Below are 21,235 nucleotides of genomic sequence, written 5' to 3' on the forward strand. Positions count from 1 at the left end.
GTCAGCATCTTCTTTATCACTGGGAACATCATGAAACAAGTTCTAGAAGTAATTTTCAGACACACAAAGAACAGTAAAATGACTAGGGATAGCCAGCACAGATTTATGAAGTGGAATCCTCGACTGACCTGGTAGCCTTCTGGGATGAGGCAGATGAATGTCTTGGTGGGTGATGGAAGATAAGTGGATGTTGTTTATTTTGATCTTAGTATAACTTTTTACGCTGTCTCTCGTAACATTCTCAGACAAACTGAGGAAGTGCAAGGTGAGAGAAGTGGGCAGTGAAGTGGATTGGGGGCCAGTGCTGTTTAGTGTCTTCATTCATAACTTGGACAGCAGGACACAGTGTGCTCTCAACAGTTGATACACCCATTAGTTCTGCAGGCATTTAGAGGGGAGAAAAGGGTCAATAGGAACCTCATGAAGTTCAGCAAAGGCAAATGCAAAGTCCTGCACTGGAGAGTAGTAACATCATGCACCAGTACAAGCTTGTGGCTGACCAGCTGGAAACAACTTTACAGAAAAGGCCCTGAGGGTCCTGGTGGAGAATAAAGTTGAACATGAACCAGCAGTGCAGCACTGTGGCTAAAAAGCCTAACAGCATCCTAGGCTGCATTAGGAAGAGCCTCACAAGGAGGCCTGGTGGGATGATCATTCATCTCTACTCACCCTCAGTGACATCTGAAGTGTTGTCCCTTGTGCTGGGCTCTTGTGCCATATCCTACAAGACAGACCTTGACATCCTGCAGGGAGTCCAACAGAGGGACACCAGTCTGGTCAGGTGTGTAAGCAGAGACTGACGGAGCTGGGATTGTTTAGCCTGTAGAAGAGAATGCTTAGGGTAGATCTTACCAGTGTGTGTAAATATCTGATGTGAGGGAGCAAAGAAGAGAGAGCCAGGTCAGTGAAAGGACAAGAGGCAATGGGCATGAATTGAAATACAAGAAATTCCATTTGAAGCAAAAGGTTTTTTACTGTAAGTCTGATGGAACAGAGGAACAGTTTCCCCAGAGAAGTTGTGTAGCCTCCATACTTGAAGATAGTCAAAACCAGACTGGTTGTGGTCAGTTAACATCCTGCTTTAATTGATTTTGTTTTGAATGAGAATGTCAGACTAGATGATCTCCAGAGGTCCTTTCCTATCCTCAACCATTCTATGAAAGCATGCCTGACCAAATGGTTGTGCTCTTCTATGACGCAAGTGGTGCTGTGGATGAGGGGGAGTCAGTGGATTTTTGCACACCTTGACTTTAGCAGGGCCTTTAACCCAATCTCCCGTTGTGTCCTTGAAGCCAAATGAAGGTATGTACTGAATAACTGGAAAGGAAGATGGGTGGGAAATTGGCTGGACTATCCATGGAGTTATGGTCATTAGTACAAAGTCGACTTGGCAGGTATTAATTAGGGGAGAGCCCCTTGGAGATTAGTGCTGGGACCAGTACTATTTAATGTATTCATTAGTTACTTGGATGTTGGGATGGAGCGCACTTTGACCAAGTTTGTGCTAAAGTTTGTATGATCCAGAATTGGGGGGAATGGTCAATATGTTGGAAGGTAGGGCTGCTGTTCAGAGAGACCTTGGCAAGCCCAAGATATGGGATGACAGGAATTTCATGAATTGGAAAATCCTGCTTCTGGGATGGAATAACCCCAGGCTGCAACAGTGCAGGCTAGGAGGGGCAAGTGCTTGGGAATTAGCTCTGCAGAGAAGGACCTGTGGATCTTGGTGAACAAGAGAAGCCAACTGTGCTCTTGCAGCCAAGAAGGCCAACCATTTCCTGGACTATTAGTGAGAGTGTGACAAGTAGGTAGACCGTACTCCTGTAGCTGACAGTGTTCCAGATGTGTCTCTCAAGTGCCCAGTTCTGGATTCATCTGTACAAGAATCACAGAATCACAGAATATGCCGAGTTGGAAGGGACCCACGAGAATCATCAAGTGCAACCCTTAGCCCTGCACAGGACCATCCCAAAGAGTCACACCATGTGCCTGGGAGTATTGTCCAAACACTTCTTGAACTCTCTCAGGCTTGGTGCTGTGACCACTGCCCTGGGGAGCCTGTTCCAGTGCCCAACCACCCTCTGGGTAAAGAAACTTCTAATATCCAGCCTAAACCTCCCCTGACACAACTTCAGGCCATTTCCTTGGGTTCTGTCACTGGTCACCACAGAGAAGAGATCAGTGCCTGCCCCTCCTCTTCCTCTCATGAGGAAGCTGTAGACTGCAATGAGGCCTCCCATCAGTCTCCTCCAGGCTGAACAGACCAAGTGACCTCAGCCACTCCTCATATGGTTTCCCTTCAAGGCCCTTCACCATCTTCGTTGCCCTCCTTTGGATACTCTGTAACAGCTTAATATCTTTCTTATATTGTGGTGCCCCAAACCGCACATGATATTCAAGGTGAGGCTGCACCAGTGCAGAACGGAGCAGAGCAGGATAATCACCTCCCTTGAAGATATGAACACACTGGAGTGGATCCACCAAGACAGTCAGAGTGTTTGACATAGAAGGAAAGGCTGCGAGAACTGGGTCTGCCCAACCTCGAGAAGACAGAGAGGAGACACCTTATTGCTGTCTACAAGTAGCTGATCAGGAGCTATAGAGAAGCTGGAGCCAGGCTCTGCTTGTCTGCAAAGTGCAAGAGGTAGTTGACACAAGATAGAACATGGGAAATTCTACCTAGATTGTAAGGATTTGATTTAGTTTTTTAAACCATGAGGGTGGCCATAAACTGGCACAGGTTTCAGAGAGGTTCTAGAAACTGAATCCTTGGAGGTGTTCAAGACTCAACTGGACATGGTCCAGAGGAAACTGATCTGATTAGACCTTCTTAGAACAGTTACAGTTGGACTAGTTTGTATCTGAAAGTTGTTTCAAAAATAATTTTTTTGTAATTCTAAATTCACTAAGGTTGTGATTTCCATTTTTATTTGTAAATGTAAACTAGGGACATAAAAGTGTCTTTGGGTTAATTTGGGTTAATTGTCGACTTGTTGTAACAGTTAGACATCTGCCTTGAAAATATTTTATTTTTGAAGAGACTTCTTGAACTCTTCCAGAACATTCTACTCTCTATTTCCCTTCTTAAATGTACCACATTTCTGTTACCTGAATCCAGTATTGCATTCACTAAGAGCACAAATTCTGTGAAGAATTTCCTTGAAGGAAGAGAGGCTTAAAATTATGATCATTAATCTTTCAGATTTGGAGACTTGTATGTGGAAGAACAATATGTCTTGATTTGAAAGACACATTCTGTAGCAGTCTGCTCATTTACAACTTTAGAATATTTGAAAGAAGATATGGCAGCAGAAAATTTTCAGTAAGTTCCAGTTTTGAATTTTTTTTTTTTTAACAGAAACTGTTTTCTACACTGTTTAGAATCTTGTAGTCTTGTATGAATACTGCAGCTTTATTCCTAACATTTTGTATAGAAATATATGTTAAAGGGTTTTAAGAATTATTTGGTTTTCATAAATTTAAATTTATATTGATAATATCTTGCAGTCAGTGGATTATTCTAGTTGCTGTTTGCAGGTTTATCAGTTGAAAGTTACCAAACCCATAGAATTTAATTTTGGAAACAAATCTAACTCTTCATTCTTCAATGTCTACACAAGTAGATTTGGAATTATGTTGTGTTAAAGATTGTATTTGTCTTAGTTGAACTAGTATAGTGATTTTCTTGTTTTTTTCTTTTATTTAGAGATATATTAAAACCTTATTTTTAATCTGTTGAATTGATTCAAATTAACCTTTCTCTTTCCAGTCTTTTTTGCTGGGTGCTTGGATGCTCTCAGCTTTATTTGATCTTCTCCTTGTAGAAATTGCTCAGTATATATTTGGCATCACCATCAACAGCTTGCCTTCTGGTTTGTAAGTAGCTTCTAATGGATTGTTTATTTTAGATATATTTTCAAGGGATTGTTTTCTGACGATTTTAATTAAAAAACTTTCTTCATGTAACACTTCAAATCAAATTTAATCTTCCTTTGAAATGAAGTGTAAAGGTTCTTGGCACAACTGTTATAATTTCAAACATTTATTTCTTAGTTATTGGCCGGGCGCGGTGGCTAATTTATAATTTATCCATATAATGATTAGTTTCCATTTTGTTAGTCCCATTTCCCCAGGCAGCATGATTGAAACACAGCTTGCAGTGTACAAATTGTTGCTGTATTTGTTCGGTCTGAATTGTTTGGTTTATTTCAATTCGTAAATCTGAAAACTGAAATTGGGTTGGTGCTGATTTTTTTCTTAAATCAGAAAGGCAACAGAACTGTAAATCATGTCTTCTATGTTCACTTTTAAATGCATATACATTTCATATTGGTATTTTGTATGTGTTTAAAAAATTGAGTGCTAGAGCATGTTACTCTATTTAGTGCTTGCAGCTGAAGTTCTTACAGCTTTAAGGTGTTAAGTGGTTCAGTTTCTTATAACCTATATTTGAGATTTCTGCACTTAATAAAAGATGTGCATGTTAAAGTAGAACCACAGAGCTTGCAACACTTTGTGGTTAAGTTTCTGGCAAGTGAGATCAGCCTCATACAGACTTGAGTTTCCATATGTTTTACACTCTGAGGTAATAATAAAAGCTCTTGGAGTAAGATTTTTAATATTAAACACCACATTAGACTTTTTTTATTTCTACTTTTCCAGAGTGTCTGTTGAAAGTAGCTAAAGACTGATTTGATGAGGAAGAAAAAGCATGTGTTTGACATTTTAAAGATATGTTTTTTGTAGTGTGTGAGTAGTCTAAAGGAGTTGAAAGCTTGAGTAGTTATTGCAGTTACTCATCGTATTTGTTACCTTGAGTTTGTTGCTAGGACATAGACTGCTAGTGTGGCTAGACAAATTCCTATAAACATATGTGTAAAAAGATATTTTGTGCAAAAGTAGGGTATAATAAATGTGCACATCAAATGTGCACAAGGAGGTAATGAACAGTTTAATTATTATACCCTTTGATGGTATTTCTATGATTGTAGAATGTAGTCAGTTACAAGGAAATCTGCATCAAAAAAGTTTTTAATTAAATGAATATGCCTTCTCTTTAATGGTGATATTGATATTGAGAGAATGAAGTTAATTTTAAAAGTTGCATCATAATTCTTCAGTGTTCTCTGCTTTATTATACTAATTGTCACTTTTTCATGTCTGACAATGTTCACAGCCTTTTGAGATGACAAAAGCATTGGAAAGTTTTAACACTGGTCATTTCAGTTGAAACAAAAGATATTGAGCAAATACAGAGAGGTGCAATTATTATTCTGCTGCTCTTATTTTTACAGTGCAACAAATGTATCTGTTACTTCTGGCCTAGAACATTCTTAAGTGTAGTCAAAATGCAAGAATTCAGAAAAAGAATCGCTTGTTTACATTGTAAAAGTCCCCTGACATTTTTCTCTTTTTATATCATTTCACTGTTCATATTACTGAGTGATCTTACACTTCCAGTTCGCAAACTTTTCCTGCGCACACTTCGAAGGTAATTGCGATAAAGGATTACACTGATGACTCTTGCCTGGAATTGTTTAGAAACAATATAGTACAGGATAACATCCAAGCATGTACTGAGATTCATGAGAAAGGTGGTAAAGGCTGCCCAAGGATTGTAAGTTGTATTTTCATCTTGCAACATCAGGAAGGTGAAGCAAATGTGGAAGGGCACAAAACAGATGAGTACCTGAGCAATCAGAGTAACTATAATTCTTATGGATCTCTCCTTGGCCTTAGGCTTCAGTTTAGAAGTCTTGCCATCGATAAAATTGTAAATAATGATTAGGTAACACCCCATCATGATAAACAAGGGGATCAAAAAGAAAAAAATCAAGCGAGAAAAGTTCAATGTATTTACTTCCTTTAAGTGGATTATATCAAGCATTTTCATGCAGGTGGTGAAATTCGAGGCTTTGTCTGGATCAGATCGCAAAAACAGCAATGGGGACGTTGTTGCGAGGGTCATTACCCAGATTCCAATGCAAGCCAGCACAGCTTTTTTTGTATTTTTTAGTTCTTTGACATGTTTGGGCTGGACAATAGCCATAAATCTGTCTACGCTTATAAAAGTGAGCAACCACAGAGCAATGGCTGGATAAAATACAGTGAAAGCACCAATAATCCGGCAGAACGTATCTCCAAAAGGCCACGTTTCTTTCCCATGGTAGATTATCCGAAAAGGCAAGGAAAATATAAAAATTATGTCAAGTAATGCCACATTCATCATGTATACAGTTATAGTTGTTCTCTTCTTGGTAGTGCAGCTGAAAACCCATAGTGCAGTGGCATTCACCAACAATCCCACTGTGAATACAAAACTGTAGAAGACCAGTGATGCAATCCTATATTCTTCAGGGTGGTGATTTTCAGGCATCATAGTTTCATTAAACTTAGGAATAGTTGTTGCACTCCATAAATACCCTAAAAGTAGATAAAATGGGGGAAGTTATTTTCAGTCAAATGAAATCTATCTTTAAAAACAAATAGGAAGATTGTTTTAGAATTGTGGTTAGTGATGAGACTGTATTTTTTAGCTGTGAAAACATGTTAGCTTTGTTGCTTTTTCTGACGGCAAATACATTATTGTGCTTTGAGGGAAATACATGTACTGTCAGACTTGTGTGAAATAGTATTTATAAGCGTGTTTTAATCAAATGTTTTAATTATTAAAGGGATTATTATTTAAGGAATCAAAAAGTCAAGATGGACATTTTGAGTGTGCTTCAGTAGCTGATAATAAGATTGAAGCAGTTGTTTTCTAAAGCAAATATTTCTTCAAGTTGTCCCTGTTGAAACATTTTTGACTAAAACTAGTTATGAAAAGAAATAAGTGAGCATGGCATGTAGTGACATTTGGATATGCAAAATGAAGTATCGATTTTACTGTTTATCTGTGTAGGGACTACTTAGCTCCCAAAAGAACAGGTGCTTGCTGTTTTTCATAAAAGACACTAAAAAGCTGTCTTAGTAGCTACATAGCCTCTAATACAGTATTTAATCACAGGGCATCAGAACCACCCACCTAACATATGGATAAGATGAACAGATTAGTAGACTTCCCATTTTAAAAAGTAAAATAATGGGAAGCAGACTGCCGTCTCGAACTAGGCCATATGTGAGCAGTATGTGTTGGGGGCAAAAGTTGCTGGCTGATAGCCAGGTGCCCCAGACCACAGTTGTGTTGCTTCTCTCAGCTTGTTGGTCATAGGAGTTGGACATCTGAAATGTCATTGTGCGGGCTCCGGTGATGAGAGCTGAAGGAGATTATCCCCTGGTTTGCTCTGGAGCCACTTGAGGATGGCAGACCTTACCTGGAGTTTGCATGGGTGCTTTGATTAACCTGCACCCCCTGCACTTTCCTGGCTCTTGCTGTGGTCACGGTTTCATGACTTTGTGTTGGAGGGTTTGTCTTTCTTGGCCTTTAAAGCAGCCCTATGGCAGCTTAGTGAAGAGGAGGAGGAGGAAAGAGTTAGTTGTTTGTCTGATCTTCCTACTTGTGACAGTCAAGGAAGTTTTACAGTATTGGCTAGAAACCAGGACTGTTTTCTGTAGCAGAAGAGTGCATAGTTCCTGTGTGTTTTATCTTGAGAAGTGAAGAATGCATTAAAAAAAGCTTTATTGTTGCTGCTCATCTGGTTTATGCTTTCTCTGTGATGTTACCAAATACTTTTTTAGTGTTACAGAAATGCATAGGGGATTGAACCAGTGTTTATTAATCTAGCATCCTGGTTTGACACTGACAAATGTCAACTGCTTTTGAGAAGAGTATCCATGCAGTAACTAACTTAAATATGACCTATTAAAACTTTATTTAAGTTAGTTTCTGCCTTGAAATATGAAGTTTGGGCTTCTGATTTTCTTACAATTCTCCAGTTTACAGATAAATAAAAGAATTATGCGTACACATATCTAACCCTAAACTTCAAAGGTTTTTTTTAGCTGTCCAAAGCAAAAAAGGTGTGTTTTCTGTTTGATGAGGTCACTAAAACATATAGCAGAATTTATGTTTTGTATGGGAAAAGCTGTGCACGTAGTACAAAAAAAGAGGTTTGGAGGGCATCTATATGAATGCCTCTAAAATTCCTCATTGTGTGAAGAACTCAAAAAATAAGAAAAATAAAAAAATTAAAAAATGATAGCAGACGTTATCGAAAGTTACATGGGATATGCTTGAAAGAAAAATTTTGTAGCACAGTTGAAATATTATCTGCCACACTGTCCCACTTTCATTACTGTTGCATAAAATTGTCCAAATGTTGCTTAACACACACTTCCCCCCACCCCTGAGTATTACAAGTGGTTTGCTTCTTTCTCTTTTGTTCTGTTTTTTTTCTGTCTTGTTAGTGATTGATTGTGTATGATAGTGCATGGCTGCCTAGCTAAAGATCTTGACTGATTTAGCAGGTGAATTGAGTAGTGATGTATAGGATAGATAGAAGAATTCACTCGACTATTAATAAATAGAATGGATTTTGGCTTTGGTTTTGCTCTTCTCTCATTTGGACTTGCAGTGATTGTAATTGTTTCTGGTCAGGTCGTGTTTCTGAAATAACCAGCAGGCTGATGTTGATGGGAAGAGAGGAAGCTGAACCTGGTGTGAGCTTTTATCAGGCAAACCAGGGGTTCCATGTTTTTTTTGCTGACTATTTCAAGTTTGTGACAGTTTTGAGATATATCAAAGAATGATCTACTGTAACAAAAGGGGTTTGTTTGAGGGTTTTTTTTTGTTTAGTTGTGAAGATACTGTTTTCAAACTTTGTGGGTTTAGATGCATGTTAGAGTTAGATGTTTGCATCTAACTCCAGTTAGAGTTAGATGCATGTTAGATGTTAGAGTTAGGCATTTCTCCTAAATTTAATTTTTAACACTGTAAAAAACATGTATGTAGGTAAGAAATATTGAGATTTTTAAAAAGTATGTAGTTACTCATCTGCATTTATACATGAACAGAGATATTCTGCTTTTTCATCAGTGCTTGTCTGCACGGAGTTTGGATTGATATCTCACGGGTCAGCCCAAGTAGATCTTTGGGTGCCTATGAGTGGATGGCTTTGCCTTAGTTGTCATTTTTCATAATGGGAACACTTACGGGTATTGATTAAAGTGCTTACTGAAGAGCCCCTGGCATCACTGGTTTCTGGAAGTCCATGTGTGTTAATTGTGAATGATTGCTCTGATGTTTCTCTGTAACAATCTTATTTTTTTAATGATAGTTGATTTTTTTAATGTCTAATGTGAATTGTGAAGGCCATGCTGTGTACGAAAATAAAGACTTTCAGAACAAAACCAGAACTAAATCTTTTCCTCCAGATTCTTACTACAAGTTAGGTAACAGTGCATGTATCTCTTTCCCCCTTTTTTTCTCTGTCTGTCCCTTGTATATGCTCACATTTCCCTGAGGAGGACATGGCTTTCAGTGAAGCACAGAGAGACCAAGAAACAAGATCTTCTCCTGGTTTTAGTTTAGTGAAAACAAACATTTTTCCTTTAGTGATAAGTGTACTTACCAATGCTTTTATTTAGTGCATATTTTGAATTTTTTTGTTAAAATCCTAAACAACAGTATTTATGGTACTGTGCTTTTACAAATGCAGTCATTTTGCTTTAAATGTTATTTATAGAATGCTGCTGATATTTTGAAAGTGCTTTAAAGAATTAAATATCTTTTCATTAGTTCTAGAATTAATGCCCATGTTCAGCTGCTGAACAAAGAAGTCTATCTTAGCAACAGGCATAAACATCCAAGTTACTTTGTTACTATAGAGTATGGTATTGTTACTCACCCTTTGTGCACTACAGAGTTTCTTCAGAGATGCTCCTCTCATGGCCCCAAATCTGAAGAAGTTTTAGACTTCCTCTTCTTTGCTCAGCTTCACTTAGCTAAAATAGCTCATCTTCATAGGCAGGAAACGATGACGTAATCTTGCTAGTTCTGAGCTCTCGTATTGGTCATACTTAAAAGTTACTATTTCACGTAAGTGTGGGGTATGTGAGCTGATATTTCTAGTACCTTTCAACAGTCAAACTTTTATCATATTTCCAGTGTGGTCAACCTGGGCTGTTGTACTGCGTATTTTTTTCCAAACACACTTTTAAATGTTTGTGGAATAATGAAAGCATGTTTTAGGTAAAGGTTTCTATGAAAAAGTCTCTGCAAGAATACAAGTCTTGATTATGCAGAAGTTTCTAATAAGCACAATGTAAATGTATTTTCAGTAGAGCATAGTTGTTTGGGTTTTTTTGTGGAAATCCCCATATTATTTATATTGCATTAGATAGTAGTCAATCTGAAAGTAACAGAAACTCACTTAATTTGAAATGAGAAGTTTGATTCACTTGAATACACAACTTTGTTTATGCCAATACTTAGAATATTTTACTAATACAACAGCAATATTTCTATATTTTATTTGCTGTCTAAAATAGTAACGTGCCTATTCAAGAGCTTTGCAGGAAAATGCTGTATGAAGAGGGGTTTAAGCCTGTATTAAAATGGATTAAAATCTCTCAACTGTGTCACTGTGACAGACATCCTTGGTGGGATGAGAGTGTTTACAAAAGCTAATAGGTAAAGACTAATTTCTTAAATTTTTTCTTTGTCAGCTTGAAAAATGATCCAGCCTTTGAAAGAGCCACTCAGAGAAGGAGACCATTCTGAATTCTCTGTAGAGTGCTTGCTAGCCTCAGGGTTCTGCCAGCAGTGTTTTGGGATGTAGAAGCACAATACAGGGAGTTTGGTACCTCTTGTGTATGCACATACCCTGTTCCCCCCCCGCCCCCAAATGTAGCAAAGGGCTATGTGTTAAGGAAGGGAACAGCAACATTTCAGTCTTCGCCTGACATACCATCAGGAATTTGCCAAGATGTGCCAGAAGCAGCAAAGTCCTGCAGTTCAGATGTAGCCAGAATCAGGTTTGTTTGTGGGAATGTCTTTCTCCACTTACTGTAAAAGTAATGTAGGTAGGTGATCCTCACTTAGTGCTAAAGATAACTTCTGTGAAAAATCCCCTTTGCTGGAGATGTATAATTTGTCTCAGTTGAATGGGTTTGTGGTAGCGTGTAGGTATTTGCATAGGTGAGTGTGATGGTTAAGATAATCACAGGGCGGGACCTGGATCATTTTCAGTGTGTAGATCAATATTTAAATTAATCTAATAATTAAATTAATCTAATCTAATATTAAACATTAAAAACCTTTAAATATTTGTTTTTTCCGGTTTAGGTGAACTAATACCAAACTTAATTTTTTGTCATCCTTCCAAACTTAATTTTTTGTGTTTGTTCCAAAGGCCTCTTAAATGCAATGAGCTGCAAATCCTACTGAGACCATTCTATAGAAAAATAAATCTGTCTAAAAGTGCTTAATATTTTAGGATTAAGGAGTATGTTAAAAGGACTAACCAGTGTTTAAAACTCCTCAGTGGCTTTATCTTTAGCAAAACAACTCCAGAGCATGCTTCAGCAGGATGAAGCACTGTTTTCAACTGTTCAGTGAAAGCTCAGTGAAATTCTGTGCCATATGTATTTTTAAAAGGTTTAAACAAAAGCATGTGTGGCTTCTGGAAGAGAATAACTGGACTTTTGAACTCTCCTAGGAAAGAACACTTTATTTTGGGAAAAATAGAGGAGTCTGGAGGTCCTTTCCAACCTGAACTGCACTGTGAATGTACAAAACAAGCAAGTGGACAGCCAGTGCCCCCATTAGCTAAAGAGGGATTACAAAAGTGATTCTGGGTTTGAATGGAAACCAGGCAGATGTTGAGACTGGGATCAGAAAAGCTGTATGCTGTGAAATGCCTCTTGGCTTGCTGTCTTCTTGGGGACAGGTTGGAAGTGTCACCTCTTATAGCTGTGTCTCATTTTCTCCGAAGGGTGGCTGATATCTTGACCCTGCAGGGGAGGTCATGCCTTGTGAGGGCAGCTGGAATCAAGTCCCACAGTTTACACAGGTGGGCAACAGCAGCCCAGTTGAGTTTGCTGGCAGGTTAGCCATCCATCTGGTTTGTCACAGCATGGACATGTCAGTCTGTGTTCTGCTTTCACTCAGGCTTTTCACAGCCTTCCTTGTGGAAAGGAGGCAGCCAAACCACTCTGCTGCTGCTATGCTGGCAGGCCTTCCCCCCCGAGCATGGAGGGGCAGCTTTGTCTGGCTGCAGTCTGCTGAAAAGAGATGTTTGCACTACCAGCAAGTGTCTGCTTTTCCTTGTCTAGGGGCTCAGGCTGGCTGCAGCTGCAGGGTGATAAGCATTTGGAGTTGAACACCCAAGTCATCCTGTGGTTTGTGAGAAGCAGTGGGCTGCTCTGCTGTGCTGCATTCCCCTGTTGCTTTGGTTTCTGTTGTAGGAAGCACCTGGCTCTATTTTTGTTTTCTTCTGTGCTGTTTTATCAGCTAGAAATGAGTGCCTTGCATTGGTTTCCCTCAGATGGGCAAGTACTTCCTCCGCTCCAGCTTTTACTAAAGTAAATGCTTAGTTACCTCCAGAGTCTTTTTTGCTGTTCTGAAGTTCGGGGAGTAAACAAGGTAATTTTAGTTGCATTATGTTGTGTTAAATCCGATTTTAAGTAGTTAAAAGCTAAACCATAATACTTCATGTCTGCGGATAAGGCAGAGTGCACATGTGGTCTATTACAGTGCCTTCACTAACTGGCAGTAAGCCTTAGAAGAAATGAACTTGATCACTTGCCAAAGTTCAGCACTGAAGGGATCGTCTTCATACTGTTGCTTTTGCAGGATTAATATGCTGCTGGGTCTTTGGTGGTTTAATCATGGTACAGAAAAGTATGTTTTGCCTGTCCACTTACCATGTATTGTAAGCTTTGTCCTGCTGATACAGAGGAGTTCTACATGCAGAGGGACAGAAGGGTCACCCTCTGCTTCGGTTTGGTAAGGAGAAGGCTTGAGGACATATTCTCCTTTCAGACTTTCCACCTATTGAATCTATTGAAAAGAAAGAACTGAAGCTTGTACACGGTCCAGTGCACCAGTGGTGCAGGAAAGCAACTCTCCCATGTCAGTTTGTTAACTTAGTGGCTTGCTGTTGTGGGTGAGTTCACATGCAGTTTTGGGTTACTGTTCTCAACCTTGATGAAAATTGCTTCATTTTTTATTCCCATATTGTGTTGTACCATAATGAAGGTTTAAGAATAAACTACCCTTTAAAAGTTGTCATGGCACTGAATGCATAAACTTGCTGCAGTTGTTTGCAGTCTTGCCACATGCACGTTACTCAGAGGCTGCATCATGGCATAGCTGTCCCTCCTCTCCCACTCCTCAACCTGCGAGTGAGTATAAATGCTGTCTGCAGCAGAGCTGAAGAAATGGGAAATGGAGCAGCTTAAGAGAACTGCAGCCTACTTAGCTGTACCTGACATGTCCTATTTACTGTCACATTTTGCTTTCCCTTCTCTGTTTTGCTAGAATTTGGTATGGTTTGAGGAAGGAGCTCCTGGTTTTTTTCCTTTGGAAAAAACCAATGATGAAGTTGACATTCCATGTTTCTCCTGGATTAGTTTGGGATTTTTTTTCCTCCCTCCTTCTCTTGTACAGCTGGGACACACACTGTGTCACTAAATACCCTAAAAATATACAGTGCATCTGTCCATCAATGTCAGCATTTGAAAGAAGCAATACTCAAAAAATTAATTAAAATGAAATTTGCATCTCTAAGATGTCTGACAGTGGAGTAGTGGACTAGAAGCAGTGGTTTGTTACACAGCATCAATCCCAGAATGTCTGTAGTCTAATACTAGCTCATGACAAGTACCAACACAGCTCCATGCTTGCTGATGAACCCACATTGCCTTTGGCATATTTCTTAAACTGTTGGGTCTGTGTTCTGCTTTCCACCTGGGTTCTGTTGCATTGGGAAGCAGGTTTTTTTTCATTCAAAAAGTGCAGATTTCTCATGACAAATATTTCGTAGATTTTTAAAACCTGCCTGAATACTCAAGTTTTTTCTTTTTTTTAAAATGTGAATTGTCAGGAACTATGCAATGAGTTAGTTGTTCCAGTTTGGAAGTGTCTAGGAGAGCTTTTTCAATACTCTTTTTTAACTAAGTGTGTGGTATGTGATGTTTTTACTATTAAGCTGCTTCTTAAAAGTCTCAGGTGCATAGGAGTATTGTTCTAAAACTTGATATGTCTCCCAGGAATAAAGTTATTGTTTCTAGATAAATGTCTTTATTTGGAGCTTAAATGTCTTTATTTGCATATACTCAGATTCCTTTATTGAAGTAGGGAAAGTTGTTTTGACTCCTGCAGAGTTCAGGAGTTTGGACAAGTTTTCTCAGTTACTAGCCCAAGTATACATAATCAGAAAGGAAACAATAAAAAATTGCTACATAGGCTTTAGCATACCAGTGAAGTGTTAAATCAAAAGTACCTGAAGTGAGAGTGACTTGTACAAGTATTTAAATTAGAGTAAGTGCTATTCTTTAAATTCAAGGGTGTTGCATTGCTATGCATGGTGCCCAGCCCTGGCAGGTGGCTTGCTTTGCTGAAGTGAGAGTCTTCTAATGCTGTTCTGCCTGCACCACCTGTCTCTGGCACAGATTAACAAGTAGCAATGTATTGGGGTTCCGAAGCCTGGTGTGCTGTGGTGCAGTTCAGCTGACATGAGAGGGAGCATTCAAGATGGTAAAGGGACTGTCATAATCCAGACTGGGACAAAGCAGCTCAATTCCTGCCGCGTAGCAGTGAAGCTGGTTAGTTAGGATCTCTGCTGGGTTGGGCTGCTTGGTGTACAGGCTCAGCACTGTCTGTGGCAGAAAATGAAAGAGAAGCTGAGTGTGAGTATGCTCAGTGCACTGGAACAATGGGACAAGGCCAGCTGGTGCTGAGAGCTGGCTGAGGTGGACAGCAGATCTGGCTGCAAGGAAGTGGTTTCAGAGAAATCACTGTCTTTTCAGGTACTGAGCTGAGTCCAGTCAGAGGACTCTGTATTTTCCAACCAACTGTTCAACTACAAGAATTATATTTCTTTATATATATATATACACATGTGAATATATATGTATATATAAAAAATATATATATATATATGGTACATGTGCACACACACATGCACTTGGAAGGAGCTGAAAATCCTGAGCTTTATCATGACAGGAAGCCAAGTGAGTAAGTCAGGACATAGGTTTGAAGTTCAATAATTTAAGCATTTTTCTTTATGTAGACATTGTGTTGGTAAAGATGGCTTTAAGATAGGATGGATCAGTGAAACTGAAGTGAGACTTGTGTATCCCATATTCTCTGCTGCTTTCATCCTTTGCCTCCAAATCATACTACCTGTCAATGCATTTTTATTTTTGGCCTAGAACATCTGGGACATTGCCTTCATTTGCTTGTAGCTGAGCCCTGTGCTGCGTGATGATCTGGGCCATCAAATTCATAGCACTAACCCAAACAGCAGAAATGAGAGGGAGTGCAAGGCTTGTTTTGAACAAGGGACAGTAGGGTAGGAAAGGGCAGTAAAGGTGGCAGGATACTGGACATCTCTATATTCCTTCTTCTTTCAAAATTGGCAACATTTGGGCATAACCATAAGAACTATACCAGCAGCCTGTGGCTCACAGTGCTCATTACTGTCTAGACGATATAGTTTATTTTCAAGATTGTGGGGCCTAAACGGTCACAGTTATTGGGTGAGTGATTGGTCTAGTATCTATTAGTAGTGATTCTGGATCTGGCTTCTCTTTACTGCCAGACAGACAGTTCCTGGCCCAGTGCTTATACTGCCTGGTGCTAAGATCTTTGACATTGGAAAATGGGGCTTAGCCTCCAATAAGAAACAAGTTATGTGAAATGTTTTGACCTCTGCAGTGGTGAGGATTAATTACTGGATCAATGCTGCCATCTATGGATTTTAGCTAGCATAGCAACAGATCTTTCCAACAGCAGAAAACATGAGTTCCTTCCTTCATACACCTGCTCTACTTAGCCAGGTTTTCACGAAAATTGATTATAAAGAATGAAAACCACTTTGTCTCCCCCATGGAAGGAAGGTACTGCATGGCATGGAAGCTGTGGTTGTTTTTGTAGTTATAGAACTGCAAATTCTGTTGTTGCTCAAATAGTTACATTTCATAGGGGTCTGCCTGTTGCATTTCTGTTTGAACAGTAAGATACAGTTCTGAGAATGAGTTGTAAGCAAAGACTTTCTTACTGTGTATAGCGTGAATTTACCCTGAAAAAGTGAAGAATGAGAAGTCACCCAGTGGGGAAAGGACAAGGACTGGAGACAACATTTACCATTCTTTTGGCTTTATTATATAGCACAAGGATAAAAGGTAATATTAAAAATTAAGCAATCCTGTGTTTTTTAAGCCACTCATGTCCTGATTTTGTTGTTTTATTTGTCTGTCTTTATCAAAATAAGGTGCAATAGCAACAAATCTTTTTGCACAGCATTTCATTTTTCAGAAGGAGTGTTCTAAAAGTTTTATGATTAAATTATTTCATGAGAATAAACAATGCCTTCTTTCCTGTGTGGAAATAGAGACCTCCTTTTTAGCTTAATAATTGACTCTTGAAGGTTATTTTCAGTCCACGTGGGCATGATCAAATTTTCTTTCTGTCTTTACTGGCAGCTTGTGTTTTTTTCCCCCTCGTCTCTTCCTCTTTCCGGAGTTAGGAACACCTTGTTTGTTCCTCATGTTCAACTGTAGTAAAGAAAGACAGGGATGTGGAAGTCCCTTTGGAATTTAAAAGGAAATCCTGCATCTAATTGTAGATGTCTGTGCCAAACAATTCTGTACAAATGGTAATTTTGGCTATTGTTTGCAAATTGACTTAGTGCAGTGCCCCCTGTTACTTGATCTGAAGGGAAACAAGCTTAAAGGAGTCATTGCATTCTACAAACATCAGTAGTCTCCTATCTGTACTGCTACAAGCATGAACTGCTACAACATTTTTGTTTTAAGGATCTGATATCCTTTCACATAAGGGATATATAAGGGATAAAATATCCTTCTCCATCACAGAATGAACTGCTTCCATTCCAATGATGTTCTATGTATCTCCTCCCTCTCCCCATATTTGTAGGGCAGCTAATTATTTGATTGTGGTGGAGGAAGAAGGAAGGAAAATGAATGAATAATTCTTCGTAGCAGTGGGAGATGTTATTAGTATGAGGAGATATTGTGCCTGTCACATCATTTTGCAAAATGCAGAGTGTATGATTGCTCTTTTAGGACAGAGGAGGAGAGTAATGAAGTAACTTCACAAAGGAGGTCTTGCAGTGACTGATGCTTCAAAGAAATCCCTCTTGATTTACCAAAGTAATGGACAGAAGCTGATTTAGTAAGTTCTGTGGTTTTCTGAGGAGGCACAGTTGTATGACTGAGGCTTTAAAAAAAAAAGGAGACAGAAGACTGCATACATTAGTAAAAAAACTAACACAGTTGCTTCACTAAAGAAGTAAGAAATTAGAATCTCTTTTTAAGAGTTAAATGACTTTGAAGACTTCCTGTATAAATAAGAAGATCTTTTAAAATTTCCTCTTTGCTTTTATTTTATGCTTACTGAATACTCCTTTTGTTTAGTCATCACTTTGCTTCACATACCTTGGTCTGTAGCTGTGTAAAGGGTTATTTGATGGTCTTAATGGGGAAGTATTTTTTTGCAAAGAAATCACTTCTCTACTACAGCTTTTCTATTTTCTTTCTGTTTTATCATGAACAAGCTAAACAATTTCCTGCCAGCAATTTGGGCCTTAGAATACTTACTCATTGGAAAAGTTGAGCTACAGCCATGAGTCAAAAGGAGGTGTGAATGGTGTCTTGACCAAAAATAACCAAAATTGTGGGAAGCGTTTTAATTTTAAAGCATTGTGAAGTAAGCCAAACTATATGAATAAGATGAATATTAAAACCTCTCTTTATTAATCTTTAGCCTTTGAAGATGTTATGATGTCTCTTACAATATATTCATTATAATATTGTAAGTTAGAAGAGATTTAACTTTTTTACCAAGAATTCAAAAGTAGTTTAAAAATGGCTCAGACAAGAAATAATACAATATTTGCTAATAATATTTACTGTAGAAGAGCACTAAGGAGCAGCCAGTTACTCAACTGTTCTACAGAATTGCACTCAAAATCTTGAGTAGCGGATACATGAGTCACGTTCTGGTAGTTAACTCCAACTTATTGTCTCTACCATGAAAATAGATCATAATAAACGAGGTGAAATAGCTTACATGCTTTGCCACATAGGTCAACATTAATTGCCACCCTCTGGCTCCGCTCTGCCCAAGCATTACACTAAATATAGATACTGTTAAGATCATTTAGTGCTTATATCAGTGGGCAGCAGGGAGTGAAGACCCTCTTCAGCCTGTCACACAAGGTGTGCTCTTGGGTTGCTTAGGTGTGGATTGGGTGATGTGGACCACATGTATGATCAGGAGGGTGGATAGAAGCAGGGTTTATGTGCTGAAACGTGGAAACTCATAGCTCAGTGGAGGATCACACGTCAGAAGCTGGTAGGAAAGGCTAAAGTTCTCATTCATCTGTGTTGCCCACCTCTCCTTCCCCAGCACAGGCAGTTGTCACTTGTTCATGCAAATGATTCTGGGAGGCTGATGCTACCCTATGTGCCTCTCTCCACTTCCTTTACTCCAGAAACAGGAAAGAGGTAAAGTTATTGGAGCCATAAGTTCAGGTAGGACCTGCATGCTTTGAAAGTATTTCTCAGATGAAGTAAGAATGGCTATGAAACTAATCGTGTTGAAAAGCAAATTATTGAAATCATAACTCTTTGAATTCAGGTGTGTGACATGCCAGGGTCTTGGATCATTACTTATGAAATATTTTTTCTCTAAGGCCAGAAGTCTGTAGAATGAAAATGTATTAGATACAGAGTTAAAAGCCAGTCTCCATTGCAAGCTGGACCACTCCCGGTATAAAGGTCCACTTTTGAGGTTATATGTGTCTGAAAGGCCTACTAAAGTATGTGCTTACCTTAAATGAAGTTGCCCACTCTTCTTGATTCAGTAGAGTGCCTCACAAATGGCAGCTGACCAGAGTAAGCACCAAGATCTTTAAGAACTGCTAGAGAGTTCTCTTTAGATTCATAAAGGTTGTAAAAGGCTCAGCTGTCCCTCATAGAAACATGAATTTATTTCCTTCCAGGCTATACCTGTCCAGGCTTTACTCAGACTGGGATGTATATCCCCATGTCCCTCTGGACTTCAGTGAGCCCCTTGGAAGCATGTCCATATGTGATGCTTTGCCCACCGCTCGCCTTGCACATAGGCATAGTTTGAGTGAGTGTATCAGATACACAACAGCTTCAGACTAGGTGGGCTAGGTCATCCTTTTGTCCATGAAGGTTCAGCTTACTCAGAGCTGACAGTACTGTGGTGTATCACACAGACATGAAGGGTGACACTCTTGCTTTGGGTAGGGATGTCAATCATTTGGTGGAACGTACTTTATGTATTTTGAGTGCTTAAGTTGGGTGTGTTACGAGCAGGAACTCTGAGATGGTTTCTCAGAGCTATTTTTAAAAATGTTTTCCTCTGTTCTGGAGCCAGTCAGACATGAGGACACCTTTTCCAGTTTTCTGACAATATGGAGAGATTGGTCAGGATGTAGATGAGTTAGTTGTGATGACAGCATTCCATTTGAGAGGCAGCTTTTGTTCAGGACTATCTCAGCTAACAAGGCAGTCAGCCCACATCTGCTTTTTTGCTTTTTGTAATTCCTTTCTGGTCTGGGAATAGCTTTTGGAAAAGCACATCCACTAAACCCCAGCTGGAAACAGTCAGTCAACAAGAAGCACATAATAATCTCTCGCAGTTCTTAAACAAGCTGATTTTCACTATGGTATGAGACAAAATACCTTTCTCAATTGTAAACCTTTTGTTCAGGTTTCTTATGTTTTTACTTGTGTGCCTTGTACACTTAAGAAAATAAAATCAGTTTCATAAAGGGACGCTCAATAGTAATCTCTGTATCTCTGTGCTTTTCTGTGGAGAGTTTTTCTGTCGCTTGTCACCATGAGTTTTAGCAAGGGCTTAATGAGAGGTAGTTTTGTTTGGTTTTTTTGCCTTTGCTTAATGATCCTTTCCCATAATGGGATGTTCATTTGTTGCAGTCTTTCCTCACACTACACCTCTTCAAGCCTGTGGTCACCAGCTCTTTTCACCTTTTGATTAAGATAGTGTTTTGGTAGCTCTGTGCTCTGCCACAAGCGTGAAAGATGATTGAAGCCTGTGTGGCTGAAGCCAGTAGAACATCCTGTGCTTTTCCTCTATTGTTTTTAAGATTCTCCTCAGCATTCATCTGGTGGTGTTTTATCTAAACCCTTCTATTTCTAAAACTGGGGCATTTCTGTGCCCCCTGGATGTCAAACACTTTTTAAAATAAATTTATAAAGGTCGTTCAGGAATGTTTCTGGCTTTTTCAGTGCAATAACTGTCTCTGCACAGACTGTCGTAGTGAACAGCAGACTGTAAGATGGCAAGGAAGCTAGAGGTAAACACCAGGCATGGGCCTCACAGTGGAATTGTTAGCAAATGTTTCCACTCCAGAAATAAAAGTTGGAGGTGTATTTACACCTTAATGAAAGTTGTGCTTTGGCTACAGGCCTGAAACAGTAGCTGTTTTGCAGTCGGATCTCTCTTACCCTGAGCACTACGTTCCTTCTTCAAGCAGCTTTTTTTGAGCTGTGGTTAAGAGAGGGAAGTGTTTGCAATAATCCCAGTGAATGTTCTTGCAAATATTCATACAAAGGAAAAGAAGGACTTCTTGCCTATGAATGGAGATTGGGATGTGTTATCCGTATGCATATCTCTGTTTTCACATCTACTTCTGAACCCCTTCTTTGTGTCGGAAGTGTGAGATGAGCAAATAGAAAACTAACAGGTGTGTTTCACTCCTTCCACACTATGTTCAACCAACAAGGGGAGCAGACAGTTAGGAGTCCACCTTACTGGTATTCTTAAGCTAAAAGTCTTTGCCCTTCAGTGCTTACGTTATGCACTTTGAAACTCTGAATGATTTATCCCAACCCCCCCAAAAATGTGGTCAAATATGTGTACCAGTTATTCAATTAAAGTAATTTCTGCTTAATATAGTAGTGATTGTGAAAAGAGGTGAGAGAGTAAGGAGACAGGATCAGAAAATGAGACCTAATGTATTTAAACTCTTGAGGGAAATACGAAGATCTTAATATATGGGGCAGAAGAGACAGAATAATTGTAGACAAAAAAATACTCCTAACAAATGCAAAG

The 21,235-nt window shown here is 39.1% G+C and overlaps 2 protein-coding genes across 2 annotated transcripts in view; one reads left to right on the top strand and one right to left on the bottom strand.

Moving 5' to 3' along the window:
* The window catches only part of UBAC2 (UBA domain containing 2), a 98,532-nt gene that overhangs the window by 16,845 nt on the left and 60,452 nt on the right, over positions 1–21,235 (top strand). Inside the window, exons 3-4 of the mRNA XM_027674673.1 lie at positions 3,203–3,322; positions 3,770–3,876. Coding sequence (XP_027530474.1) covers positions 3,203–3,322; positions 3,770–3,876 — 227 coding nt within the window. The remainder of the gene's footprint in view (positions 1–3,202; positions 3,323–3,769; positions 3,877–21,235) is intronic.
* GPR18 (G protein-coupled receptor 18) lies at positions 5,102–9,846 on the bottom strand. The gene is made up of 2 exons (XM_027674674.1): positions 9,786–9,846; positions 5,102–6,423 (listed from the first exon to the last, which is right to left on the bottom strand). Exon 2 carries the CDS (start codon positions 6,377–6,379, stop codon positions 5,414–5,416), a length of 966 nt encoding a protein of 321 aa, XP_027530475.1. The 5' UTR covers positions 6,380–6,423; positions 9,786–9,846; the 3' UTR covers positions 5,102–5,413.

Source organism: Neopelma chrysocephalum, unplaced genomic scaffold (assembly GCF_003984885.1).
Source record: "Neopelma chrysocephalum unplaced genomic scaffold, ASM398488v2 Primary Assembly neopelma1_25, whole genome shotgun sequence".
NCBI lineage: Eukaryota > Metazoa > Chordata > Aves > Passeriformes > Pipridae > Neopelma > Neopelma chrysocephalum.

Excerpts from the sequence above, each read along its gene's own strand:
- GPR18 (XM_027674674.1), bottom strand. The coding sequence starts at position 6,379 with ATGATGCCTGAAAATCACCACCCTGAAGAATATAGGATTGCATCACTG.